Raw genomic sequence first — 19,949 nt, 5'->3', positions numbered from 1 at the left:
TGTCCTCTGTATTGTGTACTGTAGGTACTAAATGTCCTCTGTATTGTGTACTGTAGGTACTAAATGTCCTCTGTATTGTGTACTGTAGGTACTAAATGTCCTCTGTATTGTGTACTGTAGGTACTAAATGTCCTCTGTATTGTGTACTGTAGGTACTAAATGTCCTCTGTATTGTGTACTGTAGGTACTAAATCCTCCGTATTGTGTACTGTAGGTACTAAATCCTCTGTATTGTGTACTGTAGGTACTAAATCCTCTGTATTGTGTACTGTAGGTACTAAATCCTCTGTATTGTGTACTGTAGGTACTAAATGTCCTCTGTATTGTGTACTGTAGGTACTAAATCCTCTGTATTGTGTACTGTAGGTACTAAATGTCCTCTGTATTGTGTACTGTAGGTACTAAATCCTCTGTATTGTGTACTGTAGGTACTAAATGTCCTCTGTATTGTGTACTGTAGGTACTAAATGTCCTCTGTATTGTGTACTGTAGGTACTAAATGTCCTCTGTATTGTGTACTGTAGGTACTAAATGTCCTCTGTATTGTGTACTGTAGGTACTAAATCCTCTGTATTGTGTACTGTAGGTACTAAATCCTCTGTATTGTGTACTGTATGTACTAAATGTCCTCTGTATTGTGTACTGTAGGTACTAAATGTCCTCTGTATTGTGTACTGTAGGTACTAAATGTCCTCTGTATTGTGTACTGTAGGTACTAAATGTCCTCTGTATTGTGTACTGTAGGTACTAAATGTCCTCCGTATTGTGTACTGTAGGTACTAAATCCTCTGTATTGTGTACTGTAGGTACTAAATCCTCCGTATTGTGTACTGTAGGTACTAAATCCTCCGTATTGTGTACTGTAGGTACTAAATCCTCTGTATTGTGTACTGTAGGTACTAAATCCTCCGTATTGTGTACTGTAGGTACTAAATCCTCTGTATTGTGTACTGTAGGTACTAAATCCTCCGTATTGTGTACTGTAGGTACTAAATCCAAAGGCTTGACCCCGCAGTGGGACATCATGGCCAAGCGGGTGAGTGAAGTAGGACGTCCTTCGGCTCCCATCCAGGATGAGGTACATGAACTTGACTGACCACTCTGTAGGATGACCTCTATTACAACCCCCCCCTTACCGAGGTAAGGCCATACTGCTGCCAAAACTGTCTAGGAATGGAGAGATGGTTGCTGTGCTGTGTTGAAGCAATGCTTTACGGTCGGGAGCAGTCGGTTACTTATTTGTCCCATTCTGCATTTAAAATGGTAGTTATGGTGAGCTTAGCTTATGCTGTCAATACATCACTCCCAGCTCCTGAAATGTCTCATGTAATTGGGGGCAAAACCGGTGGTCTCCTAGTAATTGCCATTCTTATTCTTCTGCCATGAAATCTGCCTTCCTATGCATGAAAATGGACAAAACTACACATACTGTAGGTCCAGTCCTTTGCCAAATGTCCTCCGCTGGTATTGGTCTAATAGTCCTGATGGATGGTGCCACACTGGCTACAGTAACAGCATAAAGTTTAAAATTGCTACCACCCTGAAATGTTCTCCCAAAATTATCGTTTTTATCCAGACAGTCCTGCTGATTTAACCTCCTGTATTTCTATTTTCTCCTTTTTCTTTTTTGCCTCCTCAAAATGCCCGTCCCCAACTCTTACCTTTGATAACATAAGATCTCTTTTTAATCATGTCTTGTTTTTATCTCCTCCCAGAGGGGAGGAGGATGGTAAAAGGCGTGTTCCTGTCAACCATGGCTGACGGCAGCTGAAGGAAGCGGAAAGATGAGACTGCAGTGTTGGCCACTTCTGTTGGCCAATAGCTCGCCGTGAGTCTATCAGACTTTCAATGATCAACCAATCATCTTTGGAAATGGAAAAATCAAAACTTTGGCTGTGGCCAATCAGAGGACAAGCCTGACTGTACAGGACTGTGTTCATTACTTACATTTCTTGTTATTACTGTCATTGTAAAGTTATGATTATTGTTATTATAATTTCATTTGTTTGTTTTTTTGTACCAATTATAACTCAGATGCTTATCAGTTAATTGTTGAACAAAACGATGAAACTTGAGAAGTTTCATGAAAATGCTTGCAGAAGCCCTGTGGAAAAGGGTGGAAGGACTGTAATATAAGCCACTTGCATCTCTGTTGTTTTTTGTTTGTTTTTTTAACAAGGTAAATTACGGAGGAGTTGAGCTTGTCTTCTGTTCATTATGGATTTTGTTTTGAATGCTTTATGGGATTCTTCTGTTTTGTGAGCCGGCCCTACTCTTTGGCCTGAGAGGTTTAACTTATTGAGAAAGACTTGCTGTTTTTTCTACCTTTTTCACAAGTAATGCATCTATGCTTCGATGATGTAATTAAAAAAGATAATTGATCTTCCCTCTCTTCTGTGGGCTCTGTGGAAAGATACTGTGTGTCAGGACTTCTGAATTTAGCTTTTCTAGTGGCTCTAGATGTTTGTGCTCAACACACCTATGTCTACTTTGAATACACCAGTAAGACGCGCAAACGCGGGAAGCGAACGCAGCTGAGACCCTGCAGATCATGTCTGTCTGTCTGTCTGTGTGTCTGTCCCGCTGTTACTGTATATGTGGACCTGGCCCCTTTTGTGCCCATATATGGAGCTGAGTGATTGCTGATGCAACACACTCCATATTTGGACGTATAGCGGGACAGACACACAGACAGACATGATCTGCTAGGTCTCATAGTAAGTGCTCACAATGTCTACAAGGTTATGGTAAACATAACAAACACCAACCTTTTCACAGTTGCCTCAATGATGGTCGCTCTGTAATCGATTCTGAATGTTAGAGTTATGCAACTCGTACATACAAATGATCTCCCGGACGGCTGAAGCTGTGCCCAAGGTTTTACAACCTTGGGCAATGACAAATGCCGGGCGAACTATTTATTCACAGAGACATCAAGAAAGTAGCTAAATTTATAACTTGTTAACCAGTGTCCCCCAGAGGTCTCCTTTTTCCCCCTCCTCTATACCAAATGTATTCACCAAAAATAGCCGATCTCCAAACTTACAGTAGTATGTCATATTGCAATGCATTGTGACCTTGTACATGGTATAGTATTGTGTGACTGTCTGAATATTCTCCCCCTGAATAGGGACACAGACACTAGGGTTCAAGTGTCAACGAGGAACTCGTTGGCAATGGCAAACAAAATGGCAGATTCCTTGATCCCGTGTAGGGAGCCAGGTGCTGCTGGTGGGGCCTGCCCATGATAACAGCCATTCTGTGAACTGTCTAAGGTTACCGTTTTCCACTCTGTGTTTTGGTTCCTTCGTGCCCAGATAAACTCAGAATTCGATCACACTATCTGCAGCAACTATGTTTGGCAGGTGCTTGAGTTAATTCTGCAACAAGGTTACTCTTAAGTGACTGTTAAGCGCACTGTGGTGCTTCAGCTTGCACTGATTGGTCAGCCAGCTGTGTTTATCAGGCTATCTGACCAATCAAATTCTGTTTTAAACCAAATTGTTCTCCATGATTCTATAACAAATGGGTTTGTCTTCTAAATGTACCATTTGATAGCCAAGCGCACATGTGGAAATCATGAAAATATGTTGTGGACGACATGTTGCCCTAATAAGTGCAACATGACTATTTCCCCAAAATATTGGGTTCGATGATTAGTTCTTCCTTCGGCGGTAATGCAGTTTTCAGTTTCATTCAGCGGATTGAGATGCTTATGTTGATGGTTAGTTGTCCTGCTCAAGTCAGGGACAGTTTGACATGCACCGTGGGCCAGGAGTTGTACCAGTGACCTTCCTATTACCAGTAAGACGTGCAAACGCGGGAAGCGAACGCAGCTGAGACCCTGCAGATCATGTCTGTCTGTCTATTGAGCCAGCCTTGGCATCCAGCTAACATCATTATCGTTCCTTTCAAAATACTGAGTGACCATCTGTGTATTACTGAAAGGGACATTGTCTATTGGAAGACATCACCTGATCTAGACAGAACCGATAATAGCTGACGATGATCACTCGGAATTGAAATTTGTTTGGTAACATAGCTATTAAGATGCCACTTAGTTGTTGATCTAATTGATCTTTATCTGAAGTGCTTTCAGTCCAATTAATATGTATAACAAATAACAATTGAACCCTACCCTGACCGTGGGCAGCTGTAATATGGCTGTGTCATATTATGACGTTTACATGGTTGAATGATTGTGTATAAATGTACTGTACTGCATCTTGCAGACTTGCACTTACATCCTTGGCTTGGCTCAAGAAACAAAACTCTTAAGGTCACCGACACCAAGTACTGTTATGGAAAATGAATTTGATCATTTCCAAGTCCTGATTTTGTAATTTGACATTATATTACCATATTATGGGGGGCGAATATTCTGTGTTGATGCATAATTTGTGTACTTTTATACTGTCTTTCATTTTATGAATTGTCATAATGTGAACAATACTTTTCAGTCACTATATGGTTTAGTTGACCGTGATATTGCCTATAGCTACTAGCCTGCCAGCATTCTATTTAGTGTCAACTAAAATAATAATGTGAAAATATTTGTTTATGTGATTTTGAAATGGAAAACGGAAAGTAATCTGCCTAGTGGAGATGCAGTCTCTTCCTTCCTGGTAACATAAAAGGCTTCAGTATGAATGAGGTCACAAAACTATCTCGGGGAGTCGGTGTGATGGTAGCTGACCGGATAGACTACTAGAGCATGGCCTGCATAATTTAGATTGCACCGTGTCCAGTTAGATTCTGGCCACAGTGTGTAGCATGTCCGCTCTACCCTCCCCCAATGTCTATGCTTGTCCTATCTGAAGCATAGAAGACAGAACTACATAAAACTGGATCAACCAACCGCACACGCCAAATCTAGCTGTACTTACAAAATATCTATTAACCAATCAAGTAGTTGTGAAATCGAGTACCATTGTTGTAATAATGACATTACCTCTGCAACGGAATAACTCGAACCGATGACCAGACTTTCATGAAACGAGGTGGGCGAGAACAGTTTGCTCACCCAAAGACACGATTAACCACCTTCAACCTTCCCTAATTTGGGCATTTCATAGGTGAAAAGTGCCCAAGAAATTAACAGAATCTTCACAGCATGTTTTATCGTATGATGAAGTACTGTAATATGATCTGGGGTTTAACTGGTTTGCTTGGGTCAAAAAGGTTGAGGTCCAGGTCAAAATCAATAACTAGATTTTCATGAAACGTGAAGAGATGATTCACTTTGAAAAGGTCAAAGAACAAGGTCACAGGGCGGGTCAAAATCACATCTTTCTTATATCCATATTTTGTTGCATAAAAGTGCAGTGGAGAACATTTATTTCCATGATGTTTCTAATGTATCTGAACATAGTATGATGTTAAAGGGTACAATTGCTTTTCCTTATTTTCTGTCATGTTACACACTCTTAATGTTCTGTGTTGCTAAATGGCTAGCATGGTACTACCTACTAGTGGTTTGAGCTTCCGTTCACCCATGTAAACAACATGAACCCTTACGTCCCATTTCTGGGCATGCCAATAAGTAAATATTCTACCAAAAAAATGGAATAGTCAATGAAGAAAGCTGATTCTTAAGCAGGTGGGAAGAGGGATCCATTCAGTAATCGGGGCTTAAAGTTCTCAGTCCTGGGGACTGATTTCAGTCCTGAGGATCTCATAGGGGTCATTTAATGAGATCAGTGCAGATTTGCAAAAACACATTTTCAGACTTGGGATTGTTTTTGGCTTTAAGCCCTGAGTCATTCTGATTGGATGCCTTTGTGATGGCATTTCTAACTGGATGACAGACTACAGTATGTACATTTAAATTGCACATACAGTATGTAGATTCTGATTGGAAGGCTTTTCAATAGTTTTGATTGGATGATATACTGTAAATGGAACTGTCATTCTGATTGGACAGTTCTGTTAATGTTTATTTTATATTTATAGAGTGATAGACAGTAGGCTGACAGGAAATGGGGGAGTGACATGCAGTAAAGGCCGTCGGGATCGGGAGTTGAGCGCGCGGCACACTGCCAGACTCGGACTACCGGTTAAGGTGCCTGGACCACTGAGTTGTAATAGAGATTCTGATGTTTAGACTTTTTTAACAGCGATTCCAATGGGATGTCTTGTAACAGAGTCTTTGGTTGGATGACTTTGAAACAGTGATTATGATGGGAATGGTTTTGTATCATTGATTGTGATTGGATTACTTTGCAACCGAGATTCTGATAGAATGGCCTTGTGAGGCCTCAGTCACACGTATCAAACACCAATCAAACAAATGTTTGGTCGTTTTTTTTAGGTCACAATGCTTTTCCAATGGGAGTCACATGGTTTGACCAAACATTGTGTTTGATCGGGGGGGAGCGGCAGAACACCAAAAAAACGACCAAACATTTACTTGATTGGTGTTTGATACGTGTGAATGAGGCTTAACAGTTATTTTTAATTGGATGGCTATAAACTGATTATGATTGGATCCATTTATAAAGGTGATTGTGACCAGAAAGAACTTCTGCTTATAAGTTTTTGTGGTGACAAGGCGGTCCTTTTTCCAAAATAGAGGAGTGCTTGAGCCGTCATTGTCATTGGTGTCAAGTGATATGTCCAGACTGAATTCTCACTCGAAGCAAGTATAATGTGGCACCTCTCACTTGCTTGTGACACATGATATCGACAGGTCACAGTTCACACCACTGCACACTCCTAAAATATTCATCCTCTGAAAGGCTAGTAGTGACAATAAATAGGAATTGGAAGGATCACTTCAAGTGGCTGATCCCTTGACCCCGTCTCAGACCTATACTTGGGTCGTTCTAAAGTCTTCTGTTGGAAGGTGCACATCCCTGTATTATTGGCTCCAAAATAATGTTTGTGTGGACGAATGCCTCTCTTGTCATCGTCAGGTTATTATTGGACATCTCTCAGTCCCGATTGGCAAAACTTCTTCCACTGCTGTTTAAAACTGCTGGTTCATGGATAAAAGGAGGCATTACAGTTGAAAGGTGTCTGTCTCATCTAGCAGAAAAGGACTACTCGGTCGCTCTTTATATATTTATATATATATATATGAAAAAGAATCACTTTGATTAGTGGGCTCTGATTGGTCACCCACAACTCTGGGGTGAGCGAAATGTTATTCAAACAGATAAGGTCCACACTCAGGGATATTATACTATGTGTGTGTGTGTGTGTGTGTGTGTGTGTGTGTGTGTGTGTGTGTGTGTGTGTGTGTGTGTAAGTAATTATTATTTTGTAGATTTGTCTGGTTTCAATGCTAGTACTGTGTAGCCTATACACTACAGTAGGCTATAGGCTACTCTACTGTGGTAGGCTACTGTGGCAATGAACGGGTTAAGCGATGCGAGCGCTGTGTGTGTGGACCTAGAGTGAGTGCGCCTCTCTGAGCATGTGCTGTTGACGCTGCTGCAGTGAAGTAAAATGTGTACATTTTTCATCGGCGAGCAGCGAGTCTGAAGAAGCCGGTAACATCCCGGGCGGACAACAGACGAGTCAAGTGTCCTGACTGCAGCATATCCCACCGAAAGTGACACATCTTTCAGCCCGCATCTCCTGGAAGCCACTGCAGGTCACCCAACTCACGGAGTCAAGGTAATATAAAACAAGAAAAAGAAATACAGAAATTGTGAAAATGTGCTGGCGATTATTAATTTCGTCCCGTCCCGTTATAGCCTATATACCTCTGTCGTTTCAGTGTTGCCAACTGGTGATTGTTGGAAGTGGTCGTGGATGTGTCATGTGTGAATGTTTAGCACCGGGCAGCTATTTAAACCAAATATTTAAGTTATGATTTAAGAAATATATTATTATTTTCTTTTTGAATATCGCGTTGATCTGAGTTTAGGTAAAATGTGATGCTGTACTGACGATTGTTGGCCACATGGCATCTGTGCCATTTCACTATTTTTCCTCGTGCGTCTCACTTCTGCAGACTTTTAGTAGGCTATATTATAAGTAACCAACAGGCTGCAGGCAGCAGCACAAAATTGTCTTAATATTCAATATTCTAGACATCTGGCAGACTGGCATAGTAGGCTACGGTACCAAAATACACCTGTTATAGGCTAATAATTGGAGGACACCATCTAAGAAAGAACTCGGTAACACTACTCTATGGGGCAAATGGCCAATTTGTTAGAAACACGAGTGATAATAACTACAGACCTAATTCGTCACACAGCCCCGTCATTTTGGTTGTTGCTTCTTGAAGCCGATGCGGTGTAATTAAAAGGGTAGCCCTAGTCCTACTGCACTGCTCAACAGCTGCACTGGAGGGACCGACCGAGGGAGGGAGGGAGGGTGAGAGAGAGAGGCATCCGCAGCGGGATCTCCCAGGCATCATGGCCATGGGTCTGCTTTGCGCACTGCAAGCGTCGGTTGCCTGCAGTGCATGGGACCAGTTTCCTTTCCAGGACGAATTAGGATGACTTTGACTTGAAAAGCACTGTTAGTGTTACAGAGTAATCTGTCATCAATCATAACTTTATTTTGCTGTTAAATAGACATGCTTTCATATGTTGGGTGGTCAGGAATCAGGATTGGACTCAAAACCCCTCAGTGATCCAATTCCACTTGACTTTCTACAATTTGCAGTATTATCCATTCTTGCAGAGTAGACTTTTCAGCCTTAATTGTGTCATTGACACAATAATATGACTAGTATTTATAACTATATAGCCTACACCGGGATTCCTGGAATTGGAATCCCTATAGGCTCAAGATGGGATATTAGGGCAAGCCGTTCTGTCTCCTATAGTACTACAGTACCATGAATGAATCAACTCTTTGCCCATCTGAAGGCTGGATAAGCAGATTGTTGCTATTATTCCATACTGCATTTTCATTCGCATTGCCTTCATTAATGCGACAAAAGTCGAAATGCTTTAACGGGCATGCTAGAAACATCTCTTCGCTTCACAATCCCAATGTCACAGATAGAGCTACACACATATGTGTGCTGCACATTCCCACAGTTCCTATTTCATTGTGGGATTTTGACAAAAGAATAATACCGATACTGAATGATATATATTTTTGAGTGGTGCAACCACTCCTACAACCAACAATGTCCGTGTACACCTACCTATGTGGCCACCTATGTGGCCATGAGCACGAGTATATGACTATAGGGTATATGTTGCGACCAAAGGTTGCAACATGTGTAAGCACAATGCAAGGAATGAATGCATTTGCCATGTATCCGAAGGAAGTCTGATCCAATCACTTTTAGATTTTCTCCAGTTTAATCCTGAGTTTAAGTTTTGTTGTATTCAAGATCAGATTTTAGGCATGTTTAAGCCTCCAGGAAAATCCGTGTTGAGGTTCTTAATCCACTGTTTTTCATTAAAACGTCTTTGTCCTACTGTCCAGTTGGGATTGTGTCCAGCGCCTTTTAGAGCTTCAATGCCGTGAGCCATGAAATGTTGAACCAACCTTGTGGTTGTCTTTTTTGCATTGTTAATATTGTATCTGTGTTGTCCCAGCCTTGTAGCTATTGTTTTACCCGTTTCTCCGACATATTGTAAACCACATTTTTCACATTCGGTTCTCAAAATTAATTTTTATTCTGTTGTTGGCTAGTCTGCTCTTTGTGGAATAACTGGTTATCAGGGCCAATTTAGGGCCTGGATCCCGCACTCTTACTTCTAAAAAGGTATTGTGAGCTTTCCGGAGGAATGTCCTAGTGTATCCTCTTAGTCTGAGACCATTAAATAGCGTTTTACAAGCTATTTTGAAATCACTTCTTTGCGTGCAAATCCTATGGAATCTTAGTAGTTGGGGGGGGGGGGGGGGGGGAGTTGCACCACTCAGTTCACACGGGTGTGATTTTTCTTAGTGCTATTCAAATTGTTTTTACTTACAAAAAAGATATAGCTGGTTTAGATTTAATTTGATGAGATGTTTGACTTATTGTCAAATACGCTGTGGACACTACACTGGTCCATCCTACCGGAGGAAGATGTAGGCCTACAGCTCCCTGTTGCCCCAGCTGGGCAGGCAACATTGATTATTACACATTGTCAACAATAATGATTAAAGCTCTTTTTGCCTGATGACAGATTAACCTGCGTGTACCGTACATCCTCTCTGTCAAAGAAATGAATGATGTGGACCATGTTAGAGTAAATCTCTTCCATTTAGCTTGCTATAGAAGACGCTATATGAACCACATGCAATTGGTGCCAGGGGGGCTTAGCGCAGCTACGTCTTAAGGTCTTTCATTAAACACAGAGGGTTCAAAGGCTGTTACACTGTCAAATCCTCCGTGTTAATTTGACTGAGAGTTTACCCTCAGAAATACAAATGGACAAATGAACACAGGTGAGTTTGCTGTATATGTATAGGAGAGGCCGAGAGGGGAAGGATGGAATAGATGGAAAGTATAGACAGGGAGAGGGGGGTTGAAAAAAACTAAAAGTTGAGGCAAAGCAGAGAGGGAGGGAGGAGTGAAGGCAGAGGCAAGGTGTGAGACTCATTCATAGTCTGAATTTTCGATGGTGAGATGACCACCGGAGCTGAAATTGAGCGGTGGTGAGTAAAAACAGAGAGAAGGGCTGAGCGGTGGCGGTGGTTTGCATTTATTTTAACCGTTAAATAGCTCTATATTCTGATAGCAGTCATTGCTATAGTGTTTGTTCTGTAATGTTCAGAAAACAGGTTAGGACACCAAAGGTATGCAATCGAGAACTCATACAGGATAGACTAGATAGACAAGTGAAGTTGGAAGTGGTGACACAAAGAAGTGAGCTAACACAATTGGAAGTGAAACTATAATATTGAAATGGGTACTGTCTCCCAATTAGATGAAATTGGCAAACTACCTGAAAAGGTAGTTTTTATTTATGAAGGAATTGAAGAGACACTCGGTAGCAAAGATTACTATCAGAATATAGAGCTTTAGGCCCTCATTTATCAACCGTGCGTACGCCAAAATATGGGTGCACGCCGAAATTACTGACATTTTCGGCATTTACCATTTGAAGCTTGAAAAAACTCACGTCTGGTCGGGGCAGTGGTGGCCGAGTAGATTGCGGAGCGGTCTAGATACCGGATACACGTTAGAAATTACCACCGTTGAAGTGCCCTTGGACAAGGCATTGAACCACTACCATGAAATGCTCCATGTACAGGGCCTGGCTGTAAACAAGTATCTGATGCTTAGTCCAGTTACCCTTGGTAAACTTGATTTACCAGAACGCATTTCTTCATCTTCTTCTTCAGCTGTCGTACGCTTTGTCCTCACCTGTTTTTCTGTCGTAGAACAGCGGAGCAGCATTGTTTGACCAGCTGAGAGGCTGTTTTTTTCGTCATATGGAAAATCACGGGGTGCCAACTTAATTCACGGACCTCCACCACTACAGCCTACCACCAGTACCACATAAGGTTTAGGCTGCGAGGCATGCAGTCTAATATACAGTAATGTCATAAACGTGCATGCAGGTCACGACAGTGACAGAGACAGACAGAACAGGAGCGGAGGAGGAGATGCAGAGTTGCAAAACAGCATTTGTCAGGGCTGTGCGTTTCCAAACTCATTCCAATGACGTGAGCAATGTTATTTAATTAATGCTTCACATAATCACAGGTTCAGGTTTTCGTTCACTAATTTTGTTGTATATTAAATGAATAAACATTTTAATAATTTGCATATACAACTAACACACAGTGACAGTTGCTTGCAAGTTGCATGTGCGTGTGTGTGTTTGTGTTTGTGTGTGTGTGTGTGTGTGTGTGTGTGTGTGTGTGAGGTGGTCAGCAAGGCAAGGAAGGCTTGACTTCAGACTTGACTCATGTAACTATGGTTTCCAAGGTCGTACTGCAGTTGTTCATGTCACAAAAACGAGGGCGAGGCTTGATTTCATAGGGCGTGCCAGATAGATTTCAGCCGTCACATTTATTAACGTCGGAACGAAATTAAGGAAGGATCAGCTGTTTGCGATCACTTTATAAATGCCGTGGCGACGTGGGTGTACTACGAAACCTACACTCGAATATGTGGCAGATTTTACACTCAATTGATAAATGAGGGCCTAAGTCATTTAACAAAAACAGAAGATGATTGGGGGAAACACTGAGGATAGTTGTAAAAGTATGAACATGTACACATTGCTACTGTATGTACTATACATTACATATTCAGTAATGGACTATGGACTAGGCTATAATTAGAAGCCTTCTCTTGAATCTCTTCAGAAACATCTCCACCCAACTACTGTACTACACTGTGCAAAACAAGGTTGAAAAGCTGTTTATAGACAGATGCCAGGTCATTATTGACGTGGCATCCTAGTGTTTATAGTTTCAATGTACAGATTATTGATATCCTTTGGCTATTCTATACTGATAGGTTCTTTTGGTTACTTATGATCCTAGATGACTATTTCCGTCTAACAGCAGAATATCTGTACAATTATTATAACTCTATTAGTATACACTATAGAGTGATATGTCTACATAAAATGCTGTCTAAATTCGCAGTAAAATCCTCAGTGTTAATTTATCCAGTGTGTACAAATGTAACCGCTCCACAGTATTCTTCTGTGTTCATATAAAGTAAAGTTTTTAGAGTAAGTAAGTACAGTATATAAAACCATTGTGCTCATAGTGAAGGGTAAAGTGACTTAATGGACTCCCCTTAGCACTGCAGCATATTTAGTTTAGGCTTTCACCTTGAGGACATGGAGAGTCTGCCTACTGGAGCGTTATATGAGCTTGTGTCAGCCACGCTGTGCGAGGTCCTATTAATCCTGGTGCCCCTGAGGAGGGTACCCTCTATACATGTGTTGTATTATCCATCTACTCTCTCAATAGTTCGCTCTGTCTTGTCTGGCTGGCTATCTGTCTGTCTGTCTGCCTGTCTGTCTCCCAAAATCACCAAAATTCAAACTGCTATCACCAATCTGGGAAGTTGTCAATGTCAGAGTATGAAAAGTTATTGCAGTGATGCGGATGGGGAGTGGAAGTTTCAGGTTGCCAATAGTTCTAGAACTGCTGTGAAAATCCAGCCTCCAGCTACTGGCAGTAGCCAGTAGCTGGAGGCTGTAGTGTAGCTGATACTCAACAGTCCCCAGGTGTGAATGTGTATGAAGTGACTGTAAATGAGGACATTGCTTAAAAATAGGCATTTATACTTATATTTATTTTCCTATGGAATCCATAACATTGCTTGATAATAGAGCGTCGCAGTCCCACCCCCTTTCAGAACGACGAGTGGCCCAGGAAATTATTCTCCATTCATTTTCTCCATAGGCTTCTCAAAAAGTATAAAGACGGTTACGCCACGGACAAAGCCAACTCGGATCGTGACAAATCATGACAACAAATGTGCCGATCAAATAATTTGAAAAAAGAAAATAAAGGCAGGATACAACACTATTTGTTTTGTTTTTCTTCTTACTAATTATTTGATCAGCCCAAAACATTGTAATTATTGTCATGATTTGTCACGATCCGAGTTGGCTTTGTCCGCGGCGTAACCGTCTTTAAATAAATACTTTTTGAAAAGCCTATGGAGAAAATTAATGGAGAATCATTTCCTGGGCCACTCATCGTTCTGAAAGGGGGCGGGACTGCGACGCTCTAGAATTATCCAGAAAAGGATAGTGGATAGACATTGGATAGACATTCAGACTTTGGCCTCCTTCATGAAGAAGTATGTATGGTGTCTGTTCCTATATTATAGATTACTGTTCTAGATACAGTATGTAATAATACTGTGAGAGGTGACTGACCGAGCCTAAATGCCATTATTTCACCTTTTTTTTAAGTGACATGCAGCAAATTCCCACTTCAAATGCGAGTGAAGATGTACAGTATGTAAATGACACTAGGTTGAGAGAAACATTTCAAAATCGACACAGGCCCCCATAATATGAAACATTTCCAGTGGAGAAAGGATCATTACATGTACAGGTACATCTGGTTTTGTTGCTGCATGTCATTGTGGTTGCCAGCAGACAAATGGCATTTTCAAAAACTTGGCTTGTGAATAATAGGTGCAGCAAAGGTGCCTAAACGATATCCTCCCCAGCCACCCACATCAATTCCATCCATGTTTGTGTGATTGACAGCTTAACCAATACTATCAACATTGTGCTGACTGCTGATGTTGACAGTCTGTGGCCATATCTGCTACACTCTGCAGATGGGAAAAAGAATCATTTGCACGTACTGTATAGTATTTGACCCAGGATTGGTCCCAGGCGGAGGTGGTGCAGGAGAGATGGATCGCTGTCTGGGGTGAGAGCCAGCTTGCTGTCTCAGGAGTAATTGTCCTGTCTTTGCCATTGATCGCAATCAGTTTGTTGTACAGTATGCTGGCTGATCATGCTCTCTCTCTCTCTCTCTCTCACACACACACACACACACACACACACACACACACACACACACACACACACACACACACAGACACGCACACACACACACAGACACGCACGCACACACACACACACACACACACACACACACACACACACACACACACACACACACACAGTCCTGACCAAACAGCCTAATGCGTAGATGTAATCAGTCACAGCAAGCAGTTCCTCCTTTACATAAGTCAGCATCCTGTCTGGCCCTGTCAGTGTTGGCCATAATGTCACCTATTCACTGTTCGTCCCTCATCGAGGCCCCCGTTAGCTTGTCCCAATAGGACGCAGAGTGGTTCTTTAGAAAACCAGAGCAGCGTGTCTGCAGGATCCATCAGCATCCATTTTCTTCATCCTCCATGGAATAATGTACCTCTTATACAGTAAGATCCAGGTGATCATTTTCCGCTACGGGTCCATTTATTTCCATTACATGATATGACTTGCGCAAGCACTATGATCGGCTGGGTATGTATGTCAGGGTATGTATGTCGGTGTCCTCTCGTTGATTTGGTTACGTCACCATCAACAGCCAATAATGCACCACCATTCTAGGTGACGAAGTGAAAGAAGTGAAAATAGGGTGTTGTGAGCTTGTAGATCGTCTCTTTCCACTAATTTAGGTCCTGGGGAAACAATATTTATTGAGCTAAAAAGCATGGTATAGTTAGTATACATCCTCAAGGAAACCAACAACATCAAATTCAGAGGAGCACCCCCAGGCATGTCACTGATGCCCAGGTTTTTTTTTGACTGGCTACGGGTGAAATTTTTGATTGAAGATGTTTACTAGACTAGTTTTACTGTCCAAGATTTCAAACCGACCAACCTTCCATCTGCTCTGACCTTCATTGGGTAACCTTTGATACCGGTGGATTGCTCTGACCTTCATTGGGTAACCTTTGATACCGGTGAATTGCCCTGAGAGTGAGATCTATGCCACCGTTCCTGGGCCACAGGAACAGGGATTATTATCATAATGTGAGGTCTATGATGGGTCAGTTCTCTGGTGTAATAATAAGTAAGTCACAGTGCACAGCTGTCAGTGCTGTAGCTACAGTAACATGGCTTTGCTGTATGATATCATTTTTACTGTATTGTCTGCGCCAGGTCGAAGGCAGGGACAGAGCTTGTTTCTGTGTGTATGTGTGTGCGCGTGTATACACGCGTCTGTCTGTCTCTCTCTGTCAGAGTGGGGTGACGATAGTTAAGGAGATCAATACCTAGGAAACTGGTGGGTGGGGGTGTGTGTTGGGGGTGTGTGTGTGTGTGTGTGTGTGTGTGTGCGCGCCAAGGGGGGATGCTATAACAGTATGAACAACAATGGAAGCTTAACATTGTGGGCGTTGCATACGCCATGGTGTGCCGGGTCAGCGAGGCAGACCAGGACACACATTTACACCCTGCTGTAAATATAAGCAGAGGAGTTGATGTTACACCGGAAAAAACAACACACTCCTAGTGGGACACACACACACACACACACACACACACACACACACACACACACACACACACACACACACACACACAAACACACGCACACGCACACACTTGCCTACTGCTTGTAAATTCCAAGTCCGCCCATGACTGCTATAGATAGACATCATGTGACATGTAGAGACTACAGAATATCAAATGCCGTAGAGATGCTGCCGGTCCTCAGTTGACCTGTGCGCTTCACAATGTTGTTCATTCTTAATTTGTGACAGTTTACTGGAAATATGTTCTGATATACGATACCTACTGTATATATTTTATTCAGAATCTGTGGCAAAAGCCTCCTATCTCCGTATTCTAACTTTTTGTGTTTTTTCCTTTTTTATAAATGAGTGCTTTACTTGATCATTATTATTTTGCAGATCTGCTATGTTTTGAATTTGAATCCTGACAAAAATGACAGTTTTGGTTTCCACCTGATAGAGACGATATAATATATAATGGGAATATAACAGTAAATGGAATGTAGTATACTATCATATATTTCTCTTCCACATAGTGTAGTATGTAGTGTAGGGTGTTTGGCAGTGGCTAGAGTTACACACCGTGAATGGTCTTTATATATTTTATCCCAGATCTCTTGTCACAGCCGGCCAGCTTAGCAAGTCGACACAAGCCAGCTGAGAGAGAGGGGTGGTTTGAGTGACAAGGACAAGGGTTAAAGAAGGTGTGTGTGTGTGTGTGTGTGTGTGTGTGTGTGTGTGTGTGTGTGTGTGTGTGTGTGTGTGTGTGTGTGTGTGTGTGTGTGTGTGTGTGTGAGAGTGTACGTGTACGTGTACGTGTACGTGTACGTGTACAAGTACATGCACGTGCACGCGACATAGGCAGTGGTAGATTAATGGAGTAAAAGTGGTGAGGCTTGTAATGAGGATGAAGAGGCTGGGCCCCGGGGTCAGAGAGGATGAAGAGGCTGGGCCCCGGGATCAGAGAGGATGAAGAGGCTGGGCCCCGGGATCAGAGAGGATGAAGAGGCTGGGCCCCGGGGTCAGAGAGGATGAAGAGGCTGGGCCCCGGGGTCAGAGAGGATGAAGAGGCTGGGCCCCGGGGTCAGAGAGGATGAAGAGGCTGGGCCCCGGGGTCAGAGAGGATGGAGAGGCTGGGCCCCGGGGTCAGAGAGGATGAAGAGGCTGGGCCCCGGGGTCAGAGAGGATGAAGAGGCTGGGCCCCGGGGTCAGAGAGGATGAAGAGGCTGGGCCCCGGGGTCAGAGAGGATGAAGAGGCTGGGCCCCGGGGTCAGAGAGGATGGAGAGGCTGGGCCCCGGGGTCAGAGAGGATGAAGAGGCTGGGCCCCGGGGTCAGAGAGGATGAAGAGGCTGGGCCCCGGGGTCAGAGAGGATGGAGAGGCTGGGCCCGGGGTCAGAGAGGATGGAGAGGCTGGGCCCGGGGTCAGAGAGGATGGAGAGGCTGGGGTCAGAGTGAGGGACACTGTGTAGTGTGTACTGTGTGTAGAGCACTTAGATCAAGCATGGTCCTGTTTGGATGGGAGCGTAAAGTGAGTGAGAGAGAGACCATGAAAGAGAAACAAAATACAGAGTGAGAGAAAAGAGGCAAAGCACTACCCATGTACCCGTTGTACCCGTATGGAGATCTCTGTATCTAAATGCCTTGTAAATTGTTGTAAATCAATATTGTCGGCCCTTTTATGCCCATATATGGATCTTTGTATCTGTCTGTCTTTGTCCCTTTATGCCTATATATGGAGATCCCTGATGTTATCAGTATATGCTCATATGTGAGTAACACGGTCGGATCTGTGGTTCTGGACAACCGGATCTCCATATAGGTAAGGCCTATTGGTATATCAGTCGCATCAACAATTCTACCAGACAGTGAGTGGCCTTGTGGTAGAGTGTCCGCCATGAAACTTAGAGGTCGGCGTTCAATCCTCGGCCGGGTCGTACCAAAGACTATAAAAAAGGGACCCAAAATGGCCTCCCTGCTTGGCACTCAGCATCAATGGGTTGGATTGGATATTTAGTCCCCATATATGGGGATATCCGACTAGGACATTGGGCTATATGACATATGACATGTCTAGTATGACAATCCCTAGATTTGGCCCGAGCCGACCTAGTGCTGATATCAGATAGATGTGGTAGAATCTAACGATGGATAGATTTAACTGGCTTAGTCATCGGGACAAACATAGTCGGAGAATATATAACAAGGGTCGGCTTCAGGGAGATGGCAGAAGTCGAAGCATCCTGGTTTAAGTTCTAATCGGACACCACTGCGGGGGTCCTAACCTAAGTAATCAGCAATAGAGCTTTGAGCTATTTTATACTAGATTAGACTATTTCACAGATCAATCCTCACTCGAGCCAAGTGAAGTCAAGTGAGTTGAAATAATTCTCTAATATGTTGCTTTCTCAAATCATTTCTTTCTTCTCCCTCTAGGCCTGCGTCTCATTAGTGGATATCAAAGAGAGACCAGGAGAGCGAGAAGGAGAGAGAGAGGAGGAAGGATGGTGTCAACCCCCGTAGAGACCCCCGTGCCACTGCCGGCCCTGTCCCGGTGGTACCTGTATGCCATCCACGGCTACTTCTGCGAGGTCATGTTCACGGCGGCATGGGATTTTGTGGTCAACTGCAACTGGAAGTTCCCCGGTGTCACCAGCGTGTGGGCTCTATTCATCTATGGCACATGCATCCTCATTGTGGAGCGCATGTACCTGGGGCTCCGCGGGCGCTGCCCCGTGCTCCTGCGCTGCCTCATCTACACACTGTTGACCTACACGTGGGAGTTTGGCACGGGCCTGCTGCTGCGCCAGTTCAACGCCTGCCCCTGGGACTACTCGGAGTTCCGCTACAACTTCATGGGCCTGATCACGGCCGAGTATGCCGTGCCGTGGTTCTGTGCCTCCTTCATCGTGGAGCGCTTCGTCATCCGCAAGACGCTGCGGCTGCGCTTATACGCGGGGCCTGAAGATGGCTGGTCGCACTGCTGCTCGAGTGCCAACGGCGCAAGTGGAGGTGGCGGGGGTGAAGGAGGGGGTGGAGGTGGGAGGGAGTTGGGGGGAGTAAGGAGGAGAGGGGAGAGGGAAGGAGAGGAAGGCACGAGCACCAATGGTTTCCTGAAGGTGGAATGAGGGAATGCACCAACGGAAAGAATCAAGGAAACGGAAAACGGCCTTTGTACTGACCTCTCCATCCCCAATTCTGCCCCCATGCAGCCTCCCCATATACCTTATACAAGGTGCTATCCTACTATTTCCACACAGGGATAGACACAAGGCTGCTGTGTGTAGAGTCGAAGCAGTCTAGAATGAGCAAAGGCTGTGATCACTCACTGTGTCCTTGAAAGTCAACAGAGGTGCACATTAACACCATGTTACCTTCTTTGCTACATTTCATCAGGCGCTTACCCGAGTCCAATGCTGGGTTGTTCCGGATTTGTGGGAAGAGGAGACCTTCCAGTGTTATTTTAATCAAATCTCATCTTCCCATTTTACTGCTAGGGTGTTGGGATATAATACCCCTGTTGCAAAATATTTTTTCTTCTGCAATATTAAGAGAATCAACAAGGACAATGTCCTTGAGATTTTTTTTTAAAAGAGCTAATTATCTTTGAGAACAGAGCTACATTCTCAGTTGGCTAGTTCAGGAAAAAGTTAAGGTTCTTTCAGGCGGGGAGTGAGTGACGCAGGCGTTGTCGCCTGGATCAGCGACAGGTCTGCTCATGAGGGACGCATAGCGTGAAAAAGAGATCACCACAATCCAGATCTACTCGTGTGCACGAAACGAGCACGCGTGCGACAATTCCACAGTACCGTGATCCAGGCGACAATGCCTGTGTCACTCGCTCCCCGTCTGGAAGGACCTTATTTATCACTAATTCCTAGTACTGTAGTTATGTAGCTATAAAAATGCTTTTCAGGTGCTTATCGACCACCATAAAGCAATGCAATGTGTCCTTTTAATGTCATGAAGAATGTTTTTCTATTACCGGGCGAGGAGGGGTCTTGAAAAAGAAAACGCATGAGAAAACGTGTCTTCCAGAAAAAAGCATTTAGTCTGTCTTACAATGGAATTCATTCAGTTGTCCTT

At 43.5% G+C, this 19,949-nt stretch overlaps 2 protein-coding genes across 4 annotated transcripts in view; both read left to right on the top strand.

The window, feature by feature from the left end:
* mta1 (metastasis associated 1) overlaps window positions 1-2,390 on the top strand; it is a 66,848-nt gene extending 64,458 nt beyond the window's left edge. For 2 of the 3 annotated variants that reach the window (XM_080784402.1, XM_080784400.1), the window contains 2 exons: window positions 987-1,140; window positions 1,716-2,390. In XM_080784402.1, coding sequence (XP_080640528.1) covers window positions 987-1,096 — 110 coding nt within the window. In that variant the 3' untranslated portion in view covers window positions 1,097-1,140; window positions 1,716-2,390. The remainder of the gene's footprint in view (window positions 1-986; window positions 1,141-1,715) is intronic. The other variant, XM_080784401.1, reaches the window with a different exon arrangement.
* A 5,047-nt stretch (window positions 2,391-7,437) lies between these two features.
* Window positions 7,438-18,991, top strand: tmem229b (transmembrane protein 229B; the record flags this gene model as incomplete). The annotated part of the gene is made up of 2 exons (XM_080784335.1): window positions 7,438-7,620; window positions 18,300-18,991. Exon 2 carries the CDS (start codon window positions 18,368-18,370, stop codon window positions 18,989-18,991), a length of 624 nt encoding a protein of 207 aa, XP_080640461.1. The 5' UTR covers window positions 7,438-7,620; window positions 18,300-18,367.
* Between the last annotated feature and the right edge of the window lie 958 nt (window positions 18,992-19,949).

The sequence above is a fragment of the Protomyctophum bolini genome, assembly GCF_963924005.1.
Source record: "Protomyctophum bolini genome assembly, chromosome: 15".
In the NCBI taxonomy this organism is placed as follows: domain Eukaryota; kingdom Metazoa; phylum Chordata; class Actinopteri; order Myctophiformes; family Myctophidae; genus Protomyctophum; species Protomyctophum bolini.
The sequence above is the reverse complement of the archived record's forward strand: the minus strand, read 5'-3'. Positions and strand labels throughout refer to the sequence as shown.